This window comes from Mizuhopecten yessoensis, unplaced genomic scaffold, assembly GCF_002113885.1.
Source record: "Mizuhopecten yessoensis strain PY_sf001 unplaced genomic scaffold, ASM211388v2 scaffold6113, whole genome shotgun sequence".
NCBI lineage: Eukaryota > Metazoa > Mollusca > Bivalvia > Pectinida > Pectinidae > Mizuhopecten > Mizuhopecten yessoensis.
This window is the reverse complement of record NW_018406386.1, coordinates 544,248-554,597: the sequence shown is the minus strand read 5'-3', so window position 1 is coordinate 554,597 and position 10,350 is coordinate 544,248. Positions and strand designations below refer to the sequence as shown.

At 40.1% G+C, this 10,350-nt stretch overlaps 1 protein-coding gene across 1 annotated transcript in view; it reads left to right on the top strand.

Moving 5' to 3' along the window:
• LOC110451515 (la-related protein 7-like) overlaps window positions 1-9,879 on the top strand; it is a gene marked incomplete at its 5' end in the record, with an annotated part of 15,122 nt that extends 5,243 nt beyond the window's left edge. The window contains 6 exons of the mRNA XM_021499580.1: window positions 954-1,644; window positions 3,698-3,840; window positions 4,812-4,927; window positions 5,798-5,942; window positions 6,062-6,156; window positions 9,019-9,879. Coding sequence (XP_021355255.1) covers window positions 954-1,644; window positions 3,698-3,840; window positions 4,812-4,927; window positions 5,798-5,942; window positions 6,062-6,156; window positions 9,019-9,087 — 1,259 coding nt within the window. The remainder of the gene's footprint in view (window positions 1-953; window positions 1,645-3,697; window positions 3,841-4,811; window positions 4,928-5,797; window positions 5,943-6,061; window positions 6,157-9,018) is intronic.
• Window positions 9,880-10,350: the final 471 nt, after the last annotated feature.

Below are 10,350 nucleotides of genomic sequence, written 5' to 3'. Positions count from 1 at the left end.
GATGATTGTGACCTTGTGAGTAGGTGTCATTTTGTCGTGTGATGATTGTGACCTTGTGAGTAGGTGTCATTTTGTCTTGTGATGATTGTGACCTTGTGAGTAGGTGTCATTTTGTCTTATGATGATTGTGACCTTGTGAGTAGGTGTCATTTTGTTGTATGATGATTGTGACCTTGTGAGGAGGTGTCATTTTGTCGTAGGATGTTTGTGTCCTTGTGAGTAGGTGTCATTTTGTTGTAGGATGTTTGTGACCTTGTGAGTAGGTGTCATTTTGTCTTGTGATGATTGTGAACTTGTGAGTAGGTGTCATTTTGTCGTAGGATGTTTGTGTCCTTGTGAGTAGGTGTCATTTTGTCTTGTGATGATTGTGACCTTGCGAGTAGGTGTCATTTTGTCTTGTGATGATTGTGAACTTGTGAGTAGGTGTCATTTTGTCTTGTGATGATTGTGACCTTGCGAGTAGGTGTCATTTTGTCTTGTGATGATTGCGACCTTGTGAGTAGGTGTCATTTTGTCTTGTGATGATTGTGAACTTGTGAGTAGGTGTCATTTTGTCTTGTGATGATTGTGAACTTGTGAGTAGGTGTCATTTTGTCGTGTGTTGATTGTGACCTTGTGAGTAGGAGTCATTTTGTCTTATGATGATTGTGACCTTGTGAGTAGACTAAGTTTGATCCCCAATGAGAAATACGTCATGGCAAGACTCGGACTAAATTTGATCCCCAATGTAAAATACGTCATGGCAAGACTCAGACTAAGTTTGATCCCGAATGTGAAATTTATGTAAAATTAATGACGATACTTCATTCTGATTGATGAATTTGTTAAATCTTTTTTTACAAGGGGGCAGATTTAATTTAACAAAGATGGACTCATTTCCTGTAAAATACACTACCTGATTATGTTAAAACTTATACCATAGAGGTTTTGTTAATGAGTTTTGTATGTGACAGCTGAGGAGGCTGAAGGCTTAGAGACGGGGTCACTACCTTGTGAAAGTAAGGATATCAAAGACATCAAGCCAGGGGAGTCACCGACAAAGCTGTCAAAGCGGCAGAGGAGGAGGAGACGGCAAACTAGTGAAAGTAGTGTGGACGGTACAGAGTTATCTCCCATGAAACAACGTAAAACAGTCAGTATAGAAAGTGATCACAAAACTAAAATTGAAACAAATGTCGAAGTTCTAGGAGATAAAAGTAGTGAAATATCAGACAAAAACAAAACCGTTGAGGAAACAAAAGTGTCGGCTTGTGGTGAAAAATCAGAGGAGGAAGACAATGAAAAAGTAAAAAAGGTCAAGAAAAGGAAAAATAGAACTCAGTCTGATGCCAGTGTTTCAATGACTGATAGTGAAGTAGATGTTGGTGTCAACGTAGACAAAGGTCAGAGTGCGGCTAAGACAGGTAAACTCAGTGAAGGTCAAGGTCAGGTGTCCGATTCATCATCAACTGAAGTGAGGAAGAGGAAGGCAGAAGGTGAGTCATCAACAGATGAAGTGAAAAAGAGGAAAGTCGAGATAACATCGGTTACTGATCAGGAGGAAATAGGTGCCAAGAAAAGAAAAACGACTCCATCGAAAAAGAGGAAAAGGAAAAAGAAGAAACAGAAGGGAAAGGATGTACCGGAGCTGAGAGTGATATCAAAGTAAGTCAAGTAGATCACGAAGCAACCTTGTGAGTAGGTGTCATTTTGTCGTGTGATGATTGTGACCTTGTGAGTAGGTGTCATTTTGTCGTAGGATGTTTGTGACCTTGTGAGTAGGTGTCATTTTGTCATGTGATGATTGTGACCTGGTGAGTAGGTGTCATTTTGTCGTAGGATGTTTGTGACCTTGTGAGTAGGTGTCATTTTGTCATGTGATGATTGTGACCTGGTGAGTAGGTGTCATTTTGTCGTAGGATGTTTGTGACCTTGTGAGTAGGTGTCATTTTGTCATGTGATGATTGTGACCTGGTGAGTAGGTGTCATTTTGTCGTAGGATGTTTGTGACCTTGTGAGTAGGTGTCATTTTGTCATGTGATGATTGTGACCTGGTGAGTAGGTGTCATTTTGTCGTAGGATGATTGTGACCTTTTGAGTAGGTGTCATTTTGTTGTGTGATGATTGGGACCTTGTGAGTAGGTGTCATTTTGTCGTAGGATGTTTGTGACCTTGTGAGTAGGTGTCATTTTGTCATGTGATGATTGTGACCTGGTGAGTAGGTGTCATTTTGTCGTAGGATGATTGTGACCTTTTGAGTAGGTGTCATTTTGTTGTGTGATGATTGGGACCTTGTGAGTAGGTGTCATTTTGTCGTATGACGATTGTGACCTTGTGAGTAGGTGTCATTTTGTCATGTGATGATTGTGACCTGGTGAGTAGGTGTCATTTTGTCGTAGGATGTTTGTGACCTTGTGAGTAGGTGTCATTTTGTCTTATGATTATTGTGACCTTGTGAGTAGGTGTCATTTTGTCAAGTAGATCACGAAGCAACCTTGTGAGTAGGTGTCATTTTGTCGTGTGATGATTGTGTCCTTGTGAATAGGTGTCATTTTGTCGTGTGATGATTTTGACCTTGTGAGTAGGTGTCATTTTGTCGTAGGATGTTTGTGACCTTGTGAGTAGGTGTCATTTTGTCGTAGGATGTTTGTGACCTTGTGAGTAGGTGTCATTTTGTTGTGTGATGATTGGGACCTTGTGAGTAGGTGTCATTTTGTCGTAGGATGATTGTGTCCTTGTGAGTAGGTGTCATTTTGTCGTATGATGATTATGACCTTGTGAGTAGGTGTCATTTTGTCGTAGGATGATTGTGACCTTGTGAGTAGGTGTCATTTTGTCTTATGATTATTGTGACCTTGTGAGTAGGTGTCATTTTGTCTTATGATTATTGTGACCTTGTGAGTAGGTGTCATTTTGTCATGTGATGATTGTGACCTGGTGAGTAGGTGTCATTTTGTCGTAGGATGTTTGTGACCTTGTGAGTAGGTGTCATTTTGTCATGTGATGATTGTGACCTGGTGAGTAGGTGTCATTTTGTTGTGTGATGATTGGGACCTTGTGAGTAGGTGTCATTTTGTCGTGTGATGATTTTGACCTTGTGAGTAGGTGTCATTTTGTCGTAGGATGATTGTGACCTTTTGAGTAGGTGTCATTTTGTTGTGTGATGATTGGGACCTTGTGAGTAGGTGTCATTTTGTCGTATGATGATTATGACCTTGTGAGGAGGTGTCATTTTGTCGTGTGATGATTGTGTCCTTGTGAATAGGTGTCATTTTGTCGTGTGATGATTTTGACCTTGTGAGTAGGTGTCATTTTGTCGTATGACGATTGTGACCTTGTGAGTAGGTGTCATTTTGTCGTAAGATGATTGAGGCCTTATTTATGCAAGTGCTTCAAATGTCACATATTTTCCTATAACAATTTTTTTGAACTAATCTTTAAACTTGTTAAGTTTTCAATTGCAAATTGTGACATGTATGTATGATTTGCAAACATGTTTGATAGCAAAATAAAGTGATCAAGAAATATTTATCAAGTTGCTTTCACAGTCTATGTTTGAGGTTGTGGTCAGATGCATGGCAATAGTTTGTCTGTACTGGTCAAGTCTTTCGTGTACAATTATATCTCTGCCTATGCTAATCTTTGTCTAGTAGGATTCTGATATTGTCTTTGTCTGTACTGATTGAGTCTATGGATATACTCATTTTGCACTTGTCAGGAAGGAGTGGCTGGACCTGCGCAGTGAGTACCTCTCCCTGCAGAAAAAGAGTATGACCAATCTTAAACAGACCTTATCTAGGATCAGGAGGGATGATGACCAGTCAGGTCAAACAGTGATTGGTCAGGAACATGCCATCACAGGTATAGTGTAAAGCCAATCTCCTTAATACAAAGATTTTAATCAACTCTTGTACATTGGGGTAAAGAATAAGCTTATAGTACATAGGATAAGGCTTCAGGCTATTATACACACAAATAAGGATTAAGCCTGTGATGCTAATAGTCTATGATACTGGGGTATGGGGGATATTGATATTCTACCTTAGTGTGGAGAATCTGGGTCAGAACTAATGGAGTCTATGATACTGAGGGATGGGGGATATTGATATTCTACTTGAGGGTGTAGAATCCGAGTCAAAACTAATGAAGTCTTTGATATTGAGGTATTGGGGATATTGATAATCTACCTGAGGGTGTAGAATCTGGGTCAGAACTAATGGAGTCTATGATACTGAGGTATGGGGGATATTGATATTCTACCTGAGTGTGTAGAATCTGAGTCAAAACTAATGGAGTCTATGATACTGAGGTATGGGGGATATTGATATTCTATTTTGGGTCAGAACTGAGGCTGTGCCAAGGTTCTGACACCAAATTCTGCAGCTGAGGGACACAGGAGTATGGGGACATGTGTATCATACACATATAGAGGTGAGAGTAAGAGGGATCAGGAGGAAGTCTAACTGTAGGCAGGGATAAGGAATAAACCTATTATTGTATACAGGGAATGATTAACAACTGCCTGTTTGACTTACACATGACGCAAGACAGAGTGATTTCACACCTGTGTGTTTGCCACATGACAGTGTTGGCAGTGACTTTAGTTGCAGGTTTACATTTAACTGAAAGCACTGGTTTCAAATACAATTCCGTGCATAGTTCAGAATACCATTCAGAACATGTATACTAGCAGAATTAGTAAAAACTGATGGTACATTTCAGGATATAAGAACGGGATGCTGACGTTAAGACCCGTCACATCCACTGTGTATGTTTATCTAGATTCTGTGATCAGCTATAGAATGACACCTTATATTCCTGGTTTGTTGCAGAGAAACCAGTCAAGGAGGCACAACCTGTCTCACAGATGAAATCTAAAGTTGAATTTGTTTCGAACGTGATTGTCAAGGTCAAGTCTCCTCACCCATTCTCACGCAAGCAGATCAAGGTAGGCTACGCAGAATGGTTACTCATCTGTTATAAGGATGGCCCTAGTGAAGGGTGGAATTTTTTCGAGGGAATAGAGAGTTGCATGTTCAATATTTTTTACTTGATAGATGGAGAAAGTGCTTGTTTCACCTCACATGTCTGTAGGGCAAGTGATCACAGTGCAAGCTTATGTCATGGTGCAGTGTCCTCAATCTGTCCTTCCGACTTTTCCTCTGCACATCTTCTTTGGAAGAACCAAAGGTTCGGAAGAACAGAAGCCATGATATCATATTTGGTTTGTAACATTGTATAAACAACTTGACCTACTTTCAATTGAAAGTTCACAGAGGTAAAATATGTCAAACACTTCAGTGTCACCTTCTGAAGAATGTGAAAGCCTAGTATTGCAATATGCTTTGTGGGATGGAACTAAAAAAGTTTCCAAAATAAATTTGCTTTGATTTGCTTTCATGGTCAGACGGGTCAAATAGGTCAAAACCTGTCAATGACTTCATCTGAAGAACCGAAAAGTGTAGATAAAATGAAAATCGGCTAGTAGCTTTTTGGAATGTAGTCAGACAAAATTTGTGATATAAAATTACCTTGACCTAAGGTGTGAGGGTTTAAAACTTCAGCCGACATTGTCTGAACTGTCATGTTAAAAGAAGCAACTTATTTTCACATTTGACCCAGCACTTGTCAACCATACCTTTCTGAATTATGTGTATATGTTCTTGGAAAAGAAGTATTTGCAACATAACTAAAAGTAAAATCATTGCCTGAAGAAAATAAAAGGATGGCTATTTAAATGTTGGTTATTTAATTGTCAACAATTTGATTGGTTGAAAGTATTTGAATATGGGTTTGTTGATATTTGGTGTATTTTCAGGAGTACTTTGGAGAAGAAGGGGGTGTAGCCTATGTAGATTTAATTGAAGGTGACTGTAGTGGATACATCAGATTCAAGGACTCCGAGAGTGCCAAAAAGGCTGCTAATGCCCAACCAGAGAACTACACTTTCTTTCTCCTACAAGGTAATAACAGGTCTACACTACATTTACATTTCACTATTCCTTTAATGATCAAATCTGTTGTAGAGCATGAATCATATCTGTAGACACAAAAATGTAGGTAATTGCATTTTCAATTTTAGGAGAAGATGAAAGTGTATACTGGAGTAAGTTACAGTCCGACCGTGATGCTAAACTGAGCAACAAGAACAAGCCAAAGAAGCGAGGAACTCAGAAGGTATTTCTATACAGTCTGGCGAGGGCTGGGCGACCTGGGTGGTTAGAACAGTTACAAGGTATTTCTATAGAGCCTGGCGAGGGCTGGGTGTCCTGGGTGGTTAGAACAGTTACAAGGTATTTCTATAGAGTCTGGAGAGGGCTGGGTGTCCTGGGTGGTTAGAACAGCTACAAGGTATTTCTATAGAGTCTGGCGAGGGCTGGGTGTCCTGGGTGGTTAAAACAGTTACAAGGTATTTCTATAAAGGTTGGCGAGGGCTGGGTGTACTGGGTGGTAAGAACAGTTACAAGGTATTTCTATAGAGGTTGGCGAGGGCTGGGTGTCTTGTCCTGAGTGGTTAGGACAGTTACAAGGTATTTCTATAGAGGTTGGTGAGGGTTGGGTGTACTGTCCTGGGTGGTTAGGACAGTTACAAGGTATTTCTATAGAGTCTGGCGAGGGCTGGGTGTCCTGGGTGGTAAGAACAGTTACAAGGTATCACTATAGAGTCTGGTGAGGGCTGGGTGTACTGTCCTGGGTGGTTAGGACAGTTACAAGGTATTTCTATAGAGGTTGGTGAGGGCTGGGTGCCCTGGGTGGTAAGAACAGTTACAAGGTATTTCTATAGAGTCTGGCGAGGGCTGGGTGTCCTGGGTGGTAAGAACAGTTACGAGGTATTTCTATAGAGGTTGGTGAGGGCTGGGTGTACTGTCCTGGGGGGTAAGAACAATAACAAGGTATTTCTATAGAGTCTGGGGAGGGCTGGGTGTCCTGGGTGGTTAGAACAGTTACAAGGTATTTCTATAGAGGTTGGTGAGGGCTGGGTGTACTGTCCTGGGTGGTAAGAACAATAACAAGGTATTTCTATAGAGTCTGGTGAGGGCTGGGTGTCCTGGGTGGTAAGAACAGTTACAAGGTATTTCTATAGAGGTTGGTGAGGGCTGGGTGTACTGTCCTGTGTGGTTAGAACAGTTAATGCATACCAAAAAATGTTCACTGCAGTTTATTTTTTGGACTTCTTTGCCCGCCCATATGAAAGGCAAATTTATCATTGCAGTGAAAATTAGTAAACAACATAATATACATAGTAATTAAATGTAAAGGCGAAATTAACACTTAGTGAATATGGTTTATTCTGGCAAAAGGTGAAAGTTTCCTTGTATACTCTAAATAGTTGGATTTGGTCATAAATGACATCAAAACTGTTAATACAATTAGCTGTGCATGCCAATAAATGCCTAAATCAAATATACAGTGTCTATATAGATCTGTTTACATTATTTCTGTATACATGTAGGTATAAAACAGGGAAATTCCTGTCCCTCTTCCTGATGTTCTGTCTTGCCTCATTTGGTTAAGAATAAAGCTACTTCCTACTTGTCAGATACTGTCTGTTTGTGTGTGTGACAGTGATACCTGTTGGTTTGTGTTTGTGACAGTGATACCTTTTGGTTTGTATGTGTGACTGTGATCCCTGTTGGTTTGTGTTTTTGACAGTGATACCTGTTTGTTTGTATGTGTGACTGTGATACCTGTTGGTTTTTGTGTGTGACAGTGATTCCTGTTGGTTTGTGTTTTTGACAGTGATACCTGTTAGTTTGTGTTTGGGACAGTGATACCTGTTGTTTTCTGTCTGTGACAGTGATACCTGTTCGTTTGTGTGTGTGACAGTGATGCCTGTTGGTTTGTGTGTGTTACAGTGATACCTGTTGGCTTGTGTGTGTGACAGAGATACCCGTTGGTTTGTGTGTGTGACAGCGATGCCTGTTGGTTTGTGTTTAAGACAGAGAAACCTGTTGGTTTGTGTGTGTGACGGTGATACCTGTTGGTTTGGGTTTGTGACAGTGATACCTGTTCGTTTGTGTGTGTGACAGCGATGCCTGTTGGTTTGTATGTGTGACAGTGATACCTGTTAGTTGGTGTTTGTGACAGTGATCCCTGTTGGTTTGTGTTTTTGACAGTGATACCTGTTGTTTTCTGTCTGTGACAGTGATACCTGTTAGTTTGTGTTTGGGACAGTGATACCTGTTGGCTTGTGTGTGTGACAGAGATACCCGTTGGTTTGTGTGTGTGACGGTGATACCTGTTGGTTTGGTGGGTGACAGTGATACCTGTTGGCTTGTGTGTGTGACAGAGATACCCGTTGGTTTGTGTGTGTGCCAGTGATACCTGTTCGTTTGTGTTTGTGACACTGATACCTGTTGGTTTGGTGGGTGACAGTGATACCTGTTCGTTTGTGTTTGTGACACTGATACCTGTTGGTTTGGGTTTGTGACAGTGATACCTTTTGGTTTGTATGTGTGACTGTGATCCCTGTTGGTTTGTGTGTGTGCCAGTGATACCTGTTCGTTTGTGTTTGTGACACTGATACCTGTTGGTTTGGTGGGTGACAGTGATACCTGTTAGGTTGTGTTTGTGACAGTGATAACTGTTGGTTTGTGTGTGTTACAGTGATACCTGTTGGCTTGTGTGTGTGACAGTGACACCTGTTGGTTTGTGTTTTTGACAGTGATACCTGTTTGTTTGTATGTGTGACTGTGATCCCTGTTGGTTTGTGTTTTTGACAGTGATACCTGTTAGTTTGTGTTTGGGACAGTGATACCTGTTGGCTTGTGTGTGTGACAGAGATACCCGTTGGTTTGTGTGTGTGACGGTGATACCTGTTGGTTTTTTTGTGACAGTGATACCGGGGGGTTTGTGTTTGTGACAGTGATTTCTGTTGGTTTGTGTGGGTGACAGTGATACCTGTTGGCTTGTGTGTGTGACAGAGATACCCGTTGGTTTGTGTGTGTGACGGTGATACCTGTTGGTTTTTGTGTGTGACAGTGATACCTGTTGGTTTGTGTTTGTGACAGTTAAAGCTATTTATATTTCTTTTTGTAGTTGGTGGACAAGGTACAGAAGATCAACAAAGAAAATGTCCAGAGAAAACACATTCTATTTGATGATTGACCACTCAAATCACAGTTGTTTATATAAAAGGGAATGATAACAAGCCTTGACAAAATATTTAAAGGCCTGCAGTTATGCCTAAAAGTATAGGGCCCCACAGTAGCCACCTTAGCTGTCAGGAAAGACTTGCTAGATTTGCCTGATTACAAGTAAAAATCATGTCTTTTGTAAAAAGAGCAGCTTATTTTGCTGAAACTAGTGCTAATTGTTCCTAATTTGTTGTCGGTGTGTGGATGTTTTTGTACTATGTACTTGCAGTGCTGATCTGATCAGTATAGTGGAAATGTGTCCTTGATAACATTGTGCTTACTGGCTAACAGGATTTTATTTCAGTGTGGTGTAAATAAAGACTGGTCCTGTTTAATAGCTGTATGATATATTGTGCTAATAAGCAATAACATACCAGAGATTATAAACTTAAGATGAACCATATGCTGTAAAACTAAGAACCAACGTTTTGTTTTTGTGAATTCTTGTACATTAGCAAGTGTTTTGCCCAGTAGAAAGAATCTTTCCTTGTGAACATCAACGCATAACATATTGTGTCTGTATTTTGGTCTCTTGGGGTTTGTTATAACAATGTTTAATGTGTTCTTGCTTTTGAAAATTATGAATTTATCAGGGCGTTCTGAGTTTTGTGAGAAAATTTAACCGACCCAGTTTTTTTATTGGGATTAATTTGCCTCGACCCCATTCTCATGTTTATGTGGTGCATATATTGATCCATTTTCATTGTGTTCAATTGTTGAATGACTTTTTTTCATGTTAAATGGTTAATAAAATTTCATATGAAATGTGAAAGTCTTTGTAAATTTTTACGTCACCCATGTCACTCAGGTACACTTTAGCAATCGCCTTTCTTCTGTTGTTGTGCATTATCCATAAATAGTCATAGTTGTGACTAGATGAAGTTGAATTTAAACATTAGCCTATGGTGGGGATCAGAATCTATACTCTAGAAGCAGCTGATCCCTTACCAAGGGTGTGTAGTTTGGGAGCAAAATGTTCACATAGTGCAATAGCTTGAAATAACATTGCTGAAGATACATTCAAATTAATTTTACCATTCTTACATCAATTATCAGAACCAGAATGTATACAGTAGGGGCCAGACTTCATTAATCCACAACATCTGTTCTGGTTGTCTTGTACTGCCAGTGTTTGGGTGGACTGTCTTTCTACTTAAAACTGTCCCAGTAACCCTGGAAATGAACTGAAACAAGCTAGCAAGGATAACCAAGCTCTTAATAAATAAGACAAACA